At 35.2% G+C, this 19,322-nt stretch overlaps 1 protein-coding gene and 1 long non-coding RNA gene across 3 annotated transcripts in view; one reads left to right on the forward strand and one right to left on the reverse strand.

Moving 5' to 3' along the window:
* Positions 1 to 4,236, forward strand: part of LOC149788635 (uncharacterized) — an 84,624-nt gene extending 80,388 nt beyond the window's left edge. For both annotated transcript variants that reach the window (XM_089974723.1, XM_089974724.1), the window contains exon 17: positions 518 to 4,236. In XM_089974723.1, coding sequence (XP_089830849.1) covers positions 518 to 590 — 73 coding nt within the window. In that variant the 3' untranslated portion in view covers positions 591 to 4,236. The remainder of the gene's footprint in view (positions 1 to 517) is intronic.
* Positions 4,237 to 4,361: 125 nt separating this feature from the next.
* Positions 4,362 to 13,816, reverse strand: LOC149788636 (uncharacterized). Its single transcript, XR_016424185.1, has 3 exons — positions 13,760 to 13,816; positions 7,071 to 7,147; positions 4,362 to 4,792 (listed from the first exon to the last, which is right to left on the reverse strand). It is a non-coding gene; the product is annotated as an uncharacterized LOC149788636 (long non-coding RNA).
* Positions 13,817 to 19,322: the final 5,506 nt, after the last annotated feature.

Below are 19,322 nucleotides of genomic sequence, written 5' to 3' on the forward strand. Positions count from 1 at the left end.
ACATACAGAATGGTTACGAATTTAGAATTACAGGTGCTTGATTTTAGGACATACAATTATAATAATAGAGTTGGCAGATTAATAACAACATCCAACTCAAAATTCTAACACAGCTCACGTATGTATTACCATTATTACCCACTTTCATAATGTTATGGCAGAGCACAATAATTTACAAATGTACATAAAATATATAAAAAGAGATACAATCACCCAAAAAGCAATACATATATTAAAAAAGGCTGGGAACACGGATTACTGAATTAATCAGAATTATATACATGTATTTTGCAAGTTCAGGCACAAACAATTGACGTGTATTGATAAATGCTCACCAAAAATGGGTTTTCATTCACGTTTTCTCTCTATCAATGAATAATACAGTCAAGGTTCTTTGAACTAAGGTTTAAGCTAATCTGACAGTGGTACATTTGTAATCACAATAACAATATATATTCTCTGTCGACGATTGTTCATGTAAGATTTCATTAAAGTTACCAACCTTTGATTTCTTTAGGGTCAAACGAACAGCTGATCCAGGGGACCCGTTTAGGACCCAGGTTGATGAACTGATGAAGAAACTGAACTGAGAAACGAAATAAGGAGACAACTGACCTATGAATCAAAATTAATATATTATGCCATAATTCTTGGAGTGTATATTTTAAATATTGCACTTGCTTGCTCTAAATCAAAACTGAACAATGTTACTTAGCGATAAACAGTTGTACATGATACAATGTTGGTTATCTAAGCTTCATCGGACGTTTGGTTTTGTCCCCATGGGTCCCATTGCTTGTACAGGTAAATACTTATATTTTAAATTTTTATGTTTTAATATTTGTTCAAAACTGTTTCATCCGCTCATTGAAATACAATCTGTACCGTGTCTGTGATAGTTTGTTAATTAAGATTTAAAAGAGTAGGGTTTGCATGTTTGCCCTTATTTGTATTTTATTTAAAGATCTGCTATATGCTTTTTCGCTTAGAATCAATTTGTCATATATATATATATATATATATATATATATATATATATATATATATATATATATATATATATATATATATATATATAGTCTTAATCATTTGGATCGTTGACCTGACATTGTGCATTGTGCATTACATTTAGCCCACTTATGTTTTTTATGATGACAGATTGGAAATTAATACTCTTACTTGTATATTATATTGCTTCGTCTATTTAAATTTATTTCTTTTAGCTTATATTATATGTTTGTATACTTAACTTACTGGCAGGCTTATAGAGAGCATATGCATGAGTGGGTCAGTGTGAGTCACGTGCACACGATAACATATTCCCTCAGTGAGTGGGTTATCGGAAGAGTGGAATTTCCTTTTTTCCCTTTTTATTCTATTGTCAAAAACCTAATGTGTCCAAATTTCTCTATAAGCTTGACCTGCATTTCAATCTGGTCAGTTTTCTAAATTACGCAAACAAAGCAAGTAAAATGTAACAAAAACTAAAACACAATTAATACAGTATAGATGTCAGAGTTGAGTTTAGATCCATTTCTGAAACCTGTTTCACATTACAATCGAATAGGAAAATTAGTCGCACGTTTGAGTTATAATTGCTACGGTTTCGTTAACATACTGTCTTTAAATTATTTCAGGGTACAAACTAGGTTGTTATTGCATTATGCCTTTCAATTATTTCATGCTAATAACTAGATTGCTAGCATGAACAACTTCAACATGCATCAAGTTGAATGTATTTGCTAAGGTTAAGAAACAAACATGTGCTGTTGTGTTTTCCGGTGTAGCAGGCCAAATTAACCCCTGCCCAGATTCAACCCGGTTATAGTTTGGCCCAGGCCAGAGTATACTCCGGGGGATAAAGTGTACTAGGCTAAACTATGCCCGGGGGTGTAAAATAGCCTGGGCCAGACCATATCCCTTCAGGCCAGAATATGCCCCACTTGTATATTAAATTAATATTCACTTATCGTTCTGGTCTTTACTTTGTAGCAGGAAAACATGAAAAACAATCATCACCGCCTTTTCTGAGTTTATTGAGGTATGTTTTAGTTTCAGCTTAAAGAAATAATAATACCATTGTGATTTAAAAACTAGAACATATTGATGGGATTGTTGGAAATATAATAGTTAATCAATACAGTTGGACTGGAAGAATGTGAGGTATATATTGTAGCATGATTCTTGATTCCTTCTTCAAGTTTTCCACAAAAGCTCAGATTGTTGTGCTTTGACATATATATATATATATATATATATATATATATATATATATATATATATATATATATATATAATCTTATCTTGTATGTATATACCTTGACAGACTACAGTACGACTGAAATATGTCACTTAACTTATCTGACAAAGCTGAATCCTCAATAACATGTTGAAAAATTATGTAATTCTTGTGTATATCGCTCAACACTATTGATATCATGAGGGTATAATTTGACCTGAGGGGTATGAATTGACCTAGGCCATAATATACCCCAGGGGTATAAATTGGCCCAGACCATAATATACCCGGGTATAATCTAGCCTAGACCGCTTTAACCCCAGGTATACTCCGGACTGGGGGTATACTATTGCCTGTTACACCGGTTTAGCATATTGATGTATATACCTGCCTATCTTATGGACTTAACGGGCTCAGAACTATATAATTACATTAAACTACTTATTGCTTATAGTTACCTAAATCTGTTTTCAGCTATTTAGAACACTTTCTAATCGCCTTGACCTTGCATGTATGACTGATATTTTCTATGATTACCAAAGTACTATATCATAATTAACTTTTTTGTTTTCGTTTTTATTCTATGTAATATTCATTTTATATTTATTTTTATGAACTTATGCCAGTATAAGACAATAATACCCCATTTTTGATCAACTCAATGAAAATAACTCCTATTGCCAGGGGTGAGTAACTGCATAGAGCTGGTGTGTAGATGCCATCAGAGTTACTACTGTAGGGGTCATCAGGCAATGTGAACTGCATTTTATATCTAAATTTTGTAGGTCTGATAAAGAGGAACCTCGTTTATCTGGAACTCATTTATTGTATTATCATTTGGTTGGAACAAACGTATTCAATAGTCAATATTCATATACAACTAAACTTAGTCCATCATATTAACTTCCATAAATATCAAGCAGCCAATATTGTCTAACGTGTGGTCTTTAAATCAAGAATGGAGTATGACTTGAGACGCTTAAACATGCACACAATTAACTCTTCTAGAGTTTCGATTAGTCTAAGGAAATACATGTGAACGCCTAGGGACATGCTATTTAGGAGAACAATTTTAGGTTACTACATGCTTAACATGAGCATATACTGATTGAATTAATATGTACATGTTATTTCTTGTCTGCATCTATACTTGTGCACGAGTACCAAGCTTTTTTGTACTTCTTATGGAACCTTTGTATAAAGCATAGAAAGAAAACATGCTATACCAATGCGCGAACTCGTACTTAATCAGTCAGCCATGGACACTTAAACAAATAATAATTTACTATTCACTTAGCAACAGGCAAGGAACAGTCTAATCATTTTATTCTTTACTTTCGTTTACTTAATGTTATATTCAAAGAATTCAAACAAACAATTCAAACAACTCTGAAGAATTCAAATAAACAAATTCGAATTTATTTAGAGCAGACACAAGTACCAATCCCATAAAGTATGGAAAAGAAGCCTCATGAAGTTTTACCGCTGCCCCGCAGATATTACTGTCTGGAACAGTTGTCACATTTGTTCATGTCTCTGAGGCTGCAGTTAGTTCTAACAGATCCACATCACAATAACCATTTGAAAAATTCCATTTGCACTGACACAGCTAACTACTTCCTTGCACTTCTAAACTTTATCAGACAAAGTTTGCTTTCGGTCGCCACATTAATCATACTGCTATTGTTAGTTACATATTTTAAATGATCTAATTTATTTCCAGTTTAGAACTTTCTGCGCCGAAGTATTAGTTGGAATGCACAGGTTACATCCCCTTGACCATTTGACTGAAACCTTTTTGGGACATAATCGTAGTTTCCCCTCAGTTTATTTTGTATTGTACTTTTGTGACAACGTTCACTTCATTTTTCCCGTTTATTACATCCTTGTTATGGGAAATATCTACTATTAAAATAACCTTTGATTCTTCTTTAAACTTCTGTAATTTTTGACACTGTATTATGACTGTAGCTTATAATTAAACTACTAAAGTGTGACCGAAGTATTCATTTTGTCTGTTAGAATTATATACAGCATTGTTTATAGTATGTCACTGTATCTAGACGACTTAGTATAAGCTGACAGTGTGGCCAATAAAATAAGATTGGACTGGTAAATGGATTCAATTTTCTCCTAATATACAGTTCATATAATTCAACACATGTACTATGGTTGACAAACAATATTTACAGCTATTTAGATATCATTTATTTAATTTCCTACTGACAACAGAGCATATGGACCTAGATGCGAGGCTATGCCATTATCTCATACAGGTAATAAGAAATTTAAATTGCTGTTGTTGTTGTTGTTGTTGTAGGGTTTAACGCCATTTTTCAGCACAAGATAGGCTATATATGGCGGCTAGTATAATTGGTGGAGGAAGAACCCTGGAAAATCCCGGGAAGAACCACGGACCCACCAAAAGCTACTAGCAGGCTTTCTCACGTACCAACGTTAGCCAAGCCTGAGACTCGAACTCACGCAGACAGAGGTGAGATGGCAATGATCCGTAACAGTGAGCGCTTTAGACCACTCGGCCACTCGGGGCTCCTGAAATTTAAATAATGACCTGGTAAAACTGATTGCACGTATACACGACAAGGCTGTTAAATTTAATACTTCGTAAACAGAGATTTGATAAATTACAAACAGGAAAACTGATTTCTTCTAGTCTGAAGTTCTCTTTTGATAATATGAATTTGCTTCCTGTTAAAACGTTTAGACACCTAGAACTAGCATTATCGTCGGATGTCACATGGACAACGCATCTAAATATTTATCGATGTTGCACACTAATTTGCTTTACTTAAAACGGTTCACATAATAATTATAGATGAACAATTTACACTATTCTTATAAACAAATGTTTTAGTATATTGGCATATGCATCCTGGAAAATTGCATAATTGAAGATTTAGAAAAAATTTAAAAATTCAAATGTTGGCTACATGAATTGATACAGGTCTACCTGCTTATTAATCTATATAGACTTTTTATGCGAAATCTGGTTGGAAAAATATTGCACACCGAAAGGGAAAGAAGGGATAACACATTCATGGAATTGATTATAACTATTTAAGAACCCAGCTATTTAAGCAACTTTCGAAAACAAAGGAGATGTGAGACATCTAATAACCGTCTACGTAACTCTCAAAATATGACACCAATACCTTCCATACTTGAGACCTTTCAGACGTCCTTTCCATTATTTACATTGGGTCTTTGGAACTCTTCCCTTTGCAATGGTTGTCCATTTCCACCTGCAGAGTCTTAAATTCGGTTATGCTAATTACTGTGTCCTCATTATAATCAAAAGCCACCGAGTACAGTTTACTAATCGCATCGAGACTACTTTGTTCTGCCGCGAGAAGTTCCGAATAAACAAGTATTCGCGAATGTTAAAGTATCGATATTATTTTATCACTGCCGCTCTAGATACCTTTTAATATTGATATAGCCACGATAACAATTCCAAAAGTCGTTCAACTTGCGATTCCCACCACATTAAGACCAACTGTTGTTGTCGCGTCTATTTCACAAATTACACTGGCGACAAGACGTATATTTCACGAATAGCACGGTTCTCTTGGCGATCTCTTCTCCCAGTTGGTGCTCTGCATCAATTATGTTTCCAAGTCAGTAATACGGAGGGTCTGTCATATTTTTTCTCTTAATAATATAGTCGCGTGGTACAATTTCTGGACAAGCCGACCTTGATTAGGTGCAACACGTACACGTGCTTCCAACCAATTACCCTTTTTTACTGGTACAATTGTCATATAATTATAGTAAATCTGTCTCAAGAAAATTAATGTCTCAGGCGATTGTACGTCATGGGAGCCTTGCACCACCTCCTCATAAAAACAAACCAATTACAACACTGAATAATGTCAGAAATGATCACGCTTGTGTCTGCCGAAACACTGTTACATGGACAATTGCTTCATTGTCAAACGATAGTCGAGATAGTTTTTGTCTTAGTTCAGTCAAGTCAATGTTGGTTTGCCATATTTTTGGATAATTACAACCCAGATGGATTCAGCGGTGAATTCCACTTCATCCATATAGAAACAATCCGAGAGTAATTTTGCATCTGGTGGTGCAGTAAACGCTTGGGTACTTTTACGTGCTGATGCAATTAATTCAGGATGACTTCTATTTTTTACTGGCACAACAGCGTGGGCTCAAAGGCTGATTTATGTTTGGCCTTAAACAAGATTATATTTGAGTGTATGCGAGGGTATGGTATTGTTATAGTTTTGAATCAAATATCTGTCGACAATTCGAAGAAAATAGGTATCAATATTAACATCACTAGTCAGACGAGCCATCACCGTGTTGCCACATTCCGCAACTTCACGAACGTGATCAGAATCCATGTAATGATAAATCTAATCTTAAATTTAAACACCAAAAATGTCCAAGTACCCGACTGGAATGATGTTGGTTTTGCACATATGCATATTGTTCATCTGCATATTATTTTGCATATTATTTTGTTTTAGAACGGCATTATCAGGATACAGTATTCGTTAATAAACGTAAATTCATCCGACTTCAGTGATCACAACTCGCTTATTTGAAACAACTTGTCTTGATTATTCAAGTTAGATATATTGAATTGTCCAGTTTCATCTTCAAAAATTACTAGATCATCTGGGTCAACGTCAGCAACAACCCAACCGGTAAACAAACTCATCAAAATCAGCTTAGGTGGCAAGCATGCTCAGATCCACATTAGGGCCAGGTCAAGCTGAACATAGTCCCTAACATATTAATTGAAATTATATAGAATGTTAAGAGTAATGCAAAATCAAGAAATACTTACGGGGTCGATCTCCCAGTAAGCACGTGCAACGCTTTTGCAACACGATGAGAAGATGGTCCATTTCACCGGGTTGACAACTGTAAAAAAATTAAACAATGATCGTTATGGAATACCCATATGAGTAAAACAAATAAAAGAATTTTTGGTGTTATTTTGTATGCAACCCAACACTTTCCTAGTTCTGTTGACAAGTCCAGGTTAACAATGTAAGTTTATCTTGCGCGAGGAATCATTGAAGCAAGTACATCATCTTTGATTTTACCATTGCGAATAAACCAAAACTGATTAACGGCGTTTTTCGAATTTCCTTTTTTGTCATGCCATTGAATAAAACAATTATTGTTTATTACACACATGTCTTCATACTGTATGCGATGTCGCATGACACTTCATGCCGCAAATCCAACTTAAGATCAAACACGTAATGGTAAAGCCGCAGTCTCGGAACTTTCGTGGAGCAGAGAATATAAGGTTTGTGGGAACCTCCAGGATCTGAGAAAGAGTCACTGGCGGTGATGTCACTACCTCGTTGGCGAAATTACTAGAAACACTGTGGAGTGAATATCCCAGTGAAGAACATATTCCTGGATATTTTCAATATGAGCCTGGTATACGGCTTGATATGAAATATGATTCTAACAATCAACCAAAGCCGCAATATATGTTTTGGTCTTTTTAAAATGGAATTATTTGTTTATAGAAATGTATTTTTAACTAGCTCAAAAATATCAAAGGAGCTAAATAATTTTATGCATGTCGCAAGTTTGTCATCATGCCGTATTTTAAATGTGTTGCCGAAGACTTGACACTCGACTTAGACAAATGTATGGCACAAGATTTGTTATAATCTGGAGCAAGTAACATTAGAAACAACGCAGCCAAACATGGCAGTCATGTTTCAGTGTCGATACCGATAACGATAAAGAACAAGCAGATTTATTAAATAGGTACAACTTTTTGTACTCAGCAGGTATCACAACACCGAATAAGCCAAACAGCTGCTTCTGCATATATTTGAAGTCTCAAGAGAATCATTAATATCTTGTATCTGTTTTGTTACTGGTGTTCGCTTAGCAATGAATAATATTCGATGTATGCAAAAGAAAGCAGCATTACAGTCTAACAAATACTACAATTTTTGGTTAAGCGTTTTATTGTAGGAGTACAGGTGTTATTCAAACTGTTCCCTAAAGGTTTAAAGACTGGGATAATATACTATTGTTCTTATTGATTATACTATTATTATTAATATTATTCAAAGGGAAGTAATGGTTGAAATTGCGTACATTATCTTATTTATAACAACAATGTTTTTCTTCTCATTTCATTTATAATCTGACTACTAATTTTTAGCTTTGGTTTTCATGTGTTTTGTATCGTTGGTGAATGCTTTTTCCGCATTGTTTATATGTGTCATTTTTATCCGTTTCTAAGTACTTTTCTCGTGTATTTTCTCAGGAATTGTGATTCATAGTTTTCTAACAAATCATTTCCTTTTCAAGTTAGATTTACATTTTCCTATGATTGTTAGTTTGTTTGCTTGCTTGGTATGATTGTTAGTTTGTTTGCTTGCTTGGTATGATTGTTAGTTTGTTTGCTTGCTTGGTATGATTGTTAGTTTGTTTGCTTGCTTGGTATACTTTCTGACACTACTTTTGCAATTGAAGCAATTGCTTTGTTGTCTATTTGGTTTTTATCTGTGATGCTTGTTTTGGTCCGATTAATTTCTCACGGGGTTAGTTAAGGAGGTTTAGACATCATTAGCGATAACTTTCAGTTCGATTGGACGAACTCGTATTTTTTATTATGTCTCTTCTTACGCAGGCAACATGTTTCTCTCATCCACACAAGGCATTTTGTTGACATTAGACATTCGCCATTATTGTATGCTTCTCTTGCAGTACTATTACTTGATGGCTTTAATCATGGTGCTATGCTTCATGACAGATTTATACTCCACTTCTGTTCATTGGGTATTGAAGCACTTAAATTGCCACGTCGAGAAGAATGGCCAGTAAGGAAGTCGTTCGGTGGCTTCAGTTGGGAGTAAAGTTTCTTCCAGTAGCACATTTTTCGACCCTGATCTGGTTGCCCACCACCGAGAACGTCAATTGGAAATCCACTTGAAAAGTGATGAGTTATGGTTCTTTATTTCTTTGTACTTTCCATATTATACGGTGTGGCGTGATGCAGGTAGCTCTCGTTTCCTCTTCCTTCAGCCTTATTGCCTCTGTTAGACAAGCCATGCCTGGAGGGATCATCAGAAAAAAAATGCTGCCACCAGTCGACTATGAGGTCATACTACTTTAAACCAGCTATTTTCTTGTTATTGTTGTTCATATTACGATTATTATTATTATTATTATTATTATTATTATTATCATTATTATTTGCATGCCCTATTCTAAATCGTATATTTAAACTATGTTCTTTAATAAATTCAAAAGTCTGATTTTTGCTTGAACAATACGTAAACATGTATAGCGATAAGTTCTTAAACAAAGCGAACAAACAAGTAGTTGCCCTCATTTAGGATTCGGGTCAGTGAACCTGATATGTTCTTAAAACTTTCATTACCTCTGTTTGGATTCCTTTGCCTTTTAGCTGGTTATAAAGTTGAAGTTCCAAATGTGAGACAGACAGGACCCTAGTATAGCAGGAATGAACTTAATCAATGTCGTGAAAGTAGTGAGTTTCTGTACTTAAACTGAAAAGAAACAGTGATAATACATGTCGGGTCGTGGATGAAATTTACCGGCATTTGAGAACTGCATTCCAGTTTAGTTGCAAACTGTCTCTGAAGTAAATTCTGGAATATGTCAAGCCAACGTCTCACGAAGGCGTACCCGAAAGGTACCTTCTCTCTCTCTCTCTCTCTCTCTCTCTCAAATCGGGTATGTACATGAAATCCACTTTAGTCCATCTAACGTCGCTTTAAATATTAGTTTCAAACTTTTTCCCCCACACTGTTTACTTCAGTTAAGTATTAGTTCTGTCTGGGATTTTAATCAAATTTTAACGTGTATTTGGTTTAAATTAACCTAAACTATGCCGCAGACAATGGAACTTGAGCAACTTTTCCAAACCAAAGTCTAAATGCATCCTTTACAAAATCTTATCGCTGGACACTTTCCCAACAGCTAGAAAAAATATTAGCGATGAGTTGTTTTCTGTTCCCTCTACGTAACCATCCTCCTCCTGTACAACTCTCTTCGAACAAAAATGTTTTGGTTTGAAATCATTCAAATTATATGCGAAATATGCACTGATGACTGAAGACAGCTTTTCACTCCACCCACTACTCAAGCGATTAAAGTCTAAAACAGCGACATTTCCTTCAGACCATGCCGGAACTGCAAGTGGAATTCTCATCAACTGTAGCTATTTCGCGCTGTTTGTGATACTTATCATGATGAATCAATATCCCTCCACACTCAGTTATCCTCAAGGTTTGGTCACAAACCCATTTTCGTCTTCATGTTTACATTTATTTGGATGGGTTAACATTCCTTGAGTTTTTGTGCAATTCTTGGTTTGTACCCGTTAAAGTTTCATACATACATACATACATACATACATACATACATACATACATGCATGCATGCATGCATGCATGCATGCATACATACATACATACATACACATTCACGTCGCTCAACTCTTTGGATTATAACAGTCCAATAAATATTATCTCGGACACAATTTTTGCTGGTCATAAATCGTTTTTATGGACATATCTTTATATGTTTTCATTATTTCACTCAGCTGAATAAGTCACGGTCAAGTTAAACGCAGAAACTAATAGATTCACTTCGGACTAGATATAAATAAAGTTGCATCTTCTTTTAACTTATCTATACTAAACACATCGAGTCCATTCGTGTATGCCTGGTAAAGACATCGCCCACTAGCGGTGACGTATGGAGAAAAGTTACGTCACGTTGAAGCTAAAGTTTTCATGATACTCATTCTCGTTTAGAAGGTGGTATAACCTGTATGTATTTCTGATTAGTGATGCATTCTAATAAAATAAGTGTAACTATTTTACCAAGAATCCGTACAAGGCATTTAGACTGGCTAAAATCGCATCATTTGAGGCAGACAACTAGAAGTTGTTAGTTTATAACACCAGAAAGAAAATACTTATGAGCTAGATAATTGTTCACATATAGGCTATTTGAAGATCATGTTAAAATTATTTTGTAACTTATTTATTTCTTAAGATTCGTTATTAATTGTATAACTAAATGTATTTGTAATAGCAAGCACTGAACATAATATTTTACACGATTAATGAAATGGAAACTCAGTTACTAAGTAAATTAACACGTTTAGCGTTTTGCAGTGTGTAATTAATTTTTGTTGCTTCTTTACCTGTAAAGGTAATTTCTTAATTGACAAAATTTCTTTGCATTTATATAGTAGATCCGCGACTGTGAACAAGTGTTTGGTACTCTAAACTTTAGAAAAATATTTTCTGTATATGTTTAAGTGACTGAATAATCATTCATTTGACAAGTAAATGTATGTATACTATTTTAGCAGTGCCCTTATGTTTTACTTCATTATCTAGGTCATAACGTCGTCATCAATTAGATACGGTCTTAAAAATTTAGGAAGTTCAAGTAAGATCGATACAGCTATTTTGTATTTAATTCTCAATTTTTCCAGGCATAGGGCGTTAACGTTACCCATGTAAAGTGTTTTTGCGTTTGCTGAGATTTGTGGCCAGGTCTGTTGTACCTTATCGGTGTAAAGTGTTTATGTTTTTGCTGAGATTTGTGTCCAGGTTTATCGGTTTAAAAGAATTGCAAACTTTCAAAGATAGACCTTTGAGAGCGCAAATTACTTTGACAACATTGAGGTAAATAATAGTCAAGTTATTTACATTTATCAGCTGTGCGTTGATACAATGGATTTTTTCATTTATTCACTTTTTGTTCTCTTCCACACAAATTACACGTTTCTTGGTATTGAGGTTACTGTATTTTCTTCTGATTCAGAGGGAATATATGAATGGCATTTATTGTATGCAGCCAACTGGCCATTGCAAATAGATAATAAACATTATAGAATTGGATGATGATACTCATATGTTGAAATTGGGCGAAATACATATTCATTATTACAGATCTACAGCTCCGTTATTTAATATCATAACATTTTATGTGTGATACACATTTACTTGACAAAACCTGTTTGTTTGTTTTTTTGTATATAAAAAAATCCCACTTTTTGTCTTGTATACGAAATTTACATATCCCTTCTATCTGAAATTCTAGGGAATCTCAATCTCGAGAATGCTTGAATATCAGTTTTTATTCAGTTAACGTTGTTTGCAAAGTGATAAAAATGCATTTTATATTGACAGCATATAGGTTGATCTAAGCTTCTCTAAGTCCTTTGTCAAATATTAACTGTCTAACCACCCTACACCACCGCAACCAAAATGCCCATTTTGTTTTATATATAGAAAAAGTTATATATCAGAGATTAAGCTGTAAATAATAGAAATATATTTCCCATTTGACATTCTCCCCAATTCACTATTAATAAAATCATTTTGGAGAATTTTCCTCACTCTTAATACATCTTGTCTTGAAAATGAAAACAAGTGTACGCTCTGGAAATCATGTTAATTCCCGTACTTTGAGACCACAATTTTAAACTGGTACAAGTAAAACAGGTATATTGGGAAATCAGTCATCAAATAAATACATGTATTTGTCCAGAGAGCCACTCCGCACGCCCAACTCCCACCCCCGATAAAAATTGAAGCAATACCAAGAAGCTTCTACTTGGAAGTCGATGGGAAAAATATCAGTATAGTATTATTCCACACCTCAAAATTTTATTATTTTTGCTTTGTTTTGGAATTTTAGGGGTGGTGACGGTTTGGCCTTTGTAACGATAATTACTAAGACCATCCAAACCCCTTTTGTATATTTTATTGTGTAGAAAAGATCATGTGTCAACTGCACAAAAGGTTAATCCAGAATAGCTGCAACGTAATTGAATTCATCCCTCGAACCTCATTTGTGAAAATATAACATTTTAGGTTGTTAATAAAGATAGGAAATATAAGAATATAACTGTGATAAACATTCACCTTATTGCACTGCAGTTACACAGATACAGTTATCAAATTATGATTGTAAAAAGGTCAACGTTTAAAATAAACCAATGTTTAAAACATTTATAGACATGTATATGACATGATTTTACGCTTAAAATCTGAGGTTTGTCTACGGTATTTACAAAATTTCCTCGTAATGGAGACATGTTACAATTTATATATAGTTTAAGGAAGTAAATATTCATTTGGAAAGAAACCCATGTTGCATATCTCTGAACAGAATATAGTTTCATGCCTTTAGTCCTCTCGATACACACGTGTCATGCGATACTTAGGTCTTTGTACAAAACAGGTAAATGTAATAGCAACATAAAGTTACCTGTAAGCATGGGGTTCACAAATGAAAGTTATAATGTGTAAAGTCCGTACCCATGTGTCATGTAGAAACGGTACTACGCACTCTGTTGGCATAGAAGTCCTTATTAAAATCATAGAAGTCTTTATTAAAATGCAAAATGTTCCAGAAAAAGGAACAGTTTATTCTTACAATCATATGAATGTATAAAAACTACAGTGCGTGGAGATGAGAGAGAGAGAGAGAGATGTCGACTACCACTCTCTTGGAATACACGAATCCTCTGCTAGATCTATTTAAAAGACTCTTAATGACCGTATTTGAATAAAAGAAATGTACTTACCACAAAGTATGCATACAAAATGCACCAGAACGTGACGTAAATGCAAAACATAAGGCATGACGGACGGGCTTATAATGGTAACATAAGATGTTCTTTTGACATTGGCGAGAGGGGAGTTAAAATGTTAATTTTAATATAATGACTTCGGCAAAGAGTCAAGTAGAGCGTATATACAAGTAAATAAAATGTAAAATTAGCTGTACTTTTTCTGAATTCTTTCTTTTACAGAAATGCCTGTGAAAAGTGGGTAATCTATATGACACCATTAATAAAATAAAAATTATACCTTGTGAATAACCAATGCAGTTAAATAAGAATATAGGCAAACATTCTTCTCTCAAGAAGAAAAACCCCCACATATATTTTGTTCTCGTCAGCGATGCATTTTATTGCAGGCAAACTATACAATCATAATTCAGTCAGATCGACCTTAAACATATAACTCCCGTTTTAAACAGATTATAATAATTTTACTTCATCCGGTCTTCCATCTTGTGGTTTGATCTATCTCAGCATTGTTACTGAATGAACACAACTTTATTACAAATTATGAGACATAGTCATATAAATATGTTTTCTCTTGCATAAATTAGTGGTTACATACATACAATAATTATGATCTACTTCATGGCACAACATATTTTCCTCTCATCCAGTTATAAGAGTACGTCGAGTCTAATCGTGACAATATAGGGGAGTACGAATTTGTTTAACAACATACGTAGCTTTCATTGTGACATCACAGCCCACGACATTCAATTCGGATACTTGAACACAACTGATGGCTGACCTCGTCCAAAAATATCTACGCACTTTAACATTGATTTTGCCGTATGCGTGTAAATAAATGCCTTTCTAAAGGAATATAGATGAATGAGGATCCAAATAAAGTGAATCATTGCTACTTAAAGGTATGCAGAAAAAAATACGGAAAAAATGACACCCATTACTGAAATAATTTATGTCGGACGCATACATGACCTGTATGACTTTTACTATAATCAAGAGAGTCATTGATAATTACACTGACCGGATTAGTATCAATGTTGAGAGGAAATGAGTGAAATAAATTGCTATTGCAACAGAATTATGGAGGTAAAAAAATATTGAAACAAAAAGTTTGAGAAATGAGTTTATAACATGGTTAGGCTGATACAAATACGTTGTTGTTGTTGAGTTTAATTATAGTGGCGTGCGCACAATTGTGCATGTGCCACTTTTTTCTGACTGCACCGCAGCCTGCAAGTTGTTCCTGGGGAAGGGGATGGTGCCACCTCCCCCAGGCTTTTATGGATTCAACGAACCCTGATAGTTTGGCCTCAATCTGTGGGTCCATAAAGGTCCCTACAGTTGAATGGTTGGCTGTCATTAGTGGGAAGGAGAGCTCGGGAACGGTCCTGCTTGCTTTACATCGCTGGTTTCTTGTTGCATTTGCCTGGTGTTACTTGCGATTTTTTTTCATTTTTCTTCAAAATGTTCTAAAAGGAGGGGAGGATGTTCTATGCTGTTTATACAGGTTCTTAGTAGAAATCATGTATGAAGAGAGATTTTCAAGGTTATTATGGTATTACTAGTCGAGGTGTTTAGGGTGTGTTTCCTACATTATGTTATTTATAAGTTTTTAGATATTACCTCTTTAAGTTATTTATTAATTAATGTTTTCAGAGATTGAATGTTATTTATACTTTCTTTAGCAAGAGACCGGAGTCCTAGCCGATTACACGGTTAGTTAAGGACATCTAGGACCGGAATCCTAGCTGATTACTCAGTTCGTTAAGGACATCTAGGACATCCGATTTTGCGGTTTCCTTAGTTTTTTTATAGGTGCTTCGTAAGTGAATTATTTATTAATACTTTTATAAAATTGAATGATATGTTATGGGTTTTTATGTGGTGGCTTCTAAATTTATTTAGCTAGTTACTGGGTCTTCTGGTTTTGTGGGGATAATAATTATATTTTGTTCCTAAGTTCTGCTGAGTCTATGAATTGATTTATATTTTTATATGCTGATTGTTTATTTTTATTAGAGTCCATAAGTAACTCTGGGTATGTGTGTGGTGATCCAATCTCATTTTGGTTTTTGATAAATATTTTCCGAGCGGGTTGATATTTTGGGCATATGTTGAATACGTGGTGTAGATCTTCGGTGGTGTGGCAGTTAAAGCAGTTAATGGTTGCTGGTTTGGGTCCTATAAACCTTCCAAAACTGCTTGCCAGTTTAGTTTTTCCAGTTATTATCCTGTTTATGGTTTTCTGTTTTAAATAGGTACCCTTAGGTAGCTGTATGTTCCTATCTACTTTTTTTGGGTTTCATGGTGCTTTTTACCTTTTGTGGAGGAGTTCCAAAATTCTTGCCATGTTTGGTCTATATATGTGCGTGCGAAGCTTATTGCTTCTGTAGAGCTATAGTTAAGCTTGATAGAGTTTTGATCTCCTAGTTTGGTTTTTGCAACTTTGTCTGCTGTTTCGTTGCCAGAGATTCCAATGTGCGACGGTATCCACATGAGCTCGACTAATTGATGTGCTGTGGTGATATCGTCGATTAATTGGCATGCTCTGTCGAGGAATTGTTCCCTAGAGTGTGTATTGCGATTTTGTATCGATTACAAGTACGTTTATAAACCAAAACGGTACCAATTTGTGCAACGTTAATGACAGGTAAAATATAACTTAGGTGGTTTGATGAGGTACTCGTTACAATGAGAGCTTGGTTTAGCGGGATTTAATATTATCATATACCAACCAAACTAGGACTTTGGTCAGTATCGATGTGGTAGTCCTGATTATTTTGATAATGCCCCGTTTAACTGGAACAGAGATTGATTCCGGACAGAGGATAATAAAATGTTTATTTGACGTATTTCGAACCCTTCAAAAGTACTAATCGTGCCCAAAAATCAGCAGGATTCGAATTCTCAGTGAAACAAAGTTCAGCTGTCAATACATTGACATAAACAAAAACATTTTTACACACAATGAAAATATATAACTCGAATCAGTTCCCTATTTCCCGCACTTTTCTTGCTATGGAAACTTAGACTCTTGAACTCTGTAAGTATTGGAATGATATCTATGTACATTTTAATGAACGTCCCTTTAACTGCTGTTACGTAAAAAGATAAAGAGGATATCTACAACTTTTGAGTTGATGTACCGAGATATTTCACAAATAAGTGGAAACATTGTATTGTCACGAGTGGCGAAGCCAAGAATGACAATACAAAATGTTGTCCTTCACGAGTGAAATATTTCCGTATTCTACTAAACGTAGATTGTTATTATACATCTTTGACAATGCCCATTACGTGGTCTTATTTTAAAAGCCCTAGAGATAAATTGGAAGAGCAAGTGTTAGCCAAAACGTTAGGAACTTCTTAGCTGACTCATGCGTACAACGATGCCACTCAAACCTCTAACGCTTATTTACTCAGGGATTTCCTCGGTATCGGGTCTTACACTGCGGATAACACAGGTTTAAAAGTTACTTTGTTTGTCCAAGCCTCGAAACCAAGACTTTTCCAGTCACGTGCATCTTGCCAGTGAGGGTGTAAGTCACAAGCTACACATAATTCATCGCAAACATCTTCAGTGACTAAAAGTTGACGAATCATTTTTCACGTAGAGGTAGAGAAGTATCAAAATGAAAGCGCAAGGCTTTTAATAGAATGTGTCTCTCTTGTACATTTAAAGATACCACCCTCGTGTTTTTGGTGGTAGTGTGAGGCAAAGATTGTAAAAAGCCCAAGGAATTGGCTAGTTAACGAAATCACAGAAATAAAGTCACTAAGACACACACCACACGACGACCCAAATTCACTGGATACAGTTCTCGTAAAAAATGTTGGTAATCCTCAACAGTTTGAATACTGTCATTGATTTCCTTCCACGGCAATTGTTGTATCACCAATGATGAAGATCGTGGCTTGGTAGCAAGTTTTTATATCCTTTTTTGTTGAAGGTAATAAAATGTAATTTTTGAACAGAAGCGGTTTTATTACAGTACCGTACCTAAATTGTTTAGTCACTAATTCAGATACCACAAGCCGCACAGAAGTTTCCTCTTGAACCAAGATTTATTCGTGTAAAAGATTTTGGTAACCCTTTAACTCTTCCGTTGGAATTCGGTGTACTATGGTCACTTTGTAAATATAATGAGTGGCATCCAAAACTTTATGAATCTCACGTGATTCATCAATGTCTGACGAATGGAACACTTTGAAATGAATCAATCATCTTATACCATTCATGTATCAGTCGTTCCAACATCGGTGACGTAACTGATGCAATTGTTCTTTGCGTTTGACTTGTATTTTGACAAAATACTGGTAAATGCGTTCTCTCAGTTAAAGTGGTAGATTCTGAATGTACTCTTCTAAAATTGACATTCACACCAATGTCTTTCTTTTCGGAGGTAATAGATGTACTTTCTCGCATAGAACTGATTGTACTCCGTCGGCGTATCCGAATAGTTTAATCACTAGCTCACACACCACACACCGCAGAGAATTTTCCTCTACAGAGAAAATTTGATATCGTAAAAGATTTTGGTAATCCTCTAAGTCTTCCTCTGGAATTTCGTTGTAGTATGGACACCTTGTAAGTAGAATGAGTAGCAGTCAAAGTTTTCTGGCCCTTGCATAGTTGATCAATGCCTGGCCATTGGAACGTTTCAAATGAATCAGTCCTCTGATAGCATTCAGGTACAAGTAGTTAAATAGTTGGTGACGTAAAGGAAGCAATTGTTCTATGCGTTTCACTTGTATTTTGACGAACTGTCGGTGAATGCGTTCTCTCAACTCCACAGGCAAACCACGAATGTTCTCTCGTAAAGTATCCATCTAGAGATTACTGAGGTCGTCCCACTAAAGGTAGGTAGTGACAGTGTGGAGACCAACAAGCATGTTCCAGGTAAACCGAGTCTTTCTTCTCCCACTCGTGAAGTGACACACCAAAACTGAATGACTTGACTATATCCCCTTCTTCCAAGTATATAAATCTGGCTCTGGCTAATTCTTCGGGGGGAGGTCCTCTTAGATATTTAGGGCACTTTCCTTGGAAGGTTTGGAAATGACTTTCAAAGTCTCAGTATTCAGACAAACGCATAGGGAACAAATATTCTTCTTTCACAGGTTCAGTTCGATGAGGGTAGGGTGAAACCCGCAGTAGCATGCTTAGGCATGGATAACATCCGTAGGGTGGTAGTCGCATGGTGTCACGTTGAGGATGACATTGACAATGAAAACCACTAAAGAGTCCACGATATCGAGCGGCATCGCTTTGGCATCCGTCAGGTTTAACACACACAACATCAATTTCCATGGTAGGTGTAGTAGTAGTAATAGTCATAGCAAAATTCCCATGATGCCCTCCTGCATCGCTGAGGTCATAGCGTACGCCATCCCTGTAATCGCAAGGCACATCATCGCACTCCACTTGAGAATCACCGAAATTAAATTGTGTCTGTTTGAAAGGATTCA

Source organism: Sinohyriopsis cumingii, chromosome 11, assembly GCF_028554795.1.
Source record: "Sinohyriopsis cumingii isolate HCF-2022 chromosome 11, ASM2855479v2, whole genome shotgun sequence".
Taxonomy (NCBI): domain Eukaryota; kingdom Metazoa; phylum Mollusca; class Bivalvia; order Unionida; family Unionidae; genus Sinohyriopsis; species Sinohyriopsis cumingii.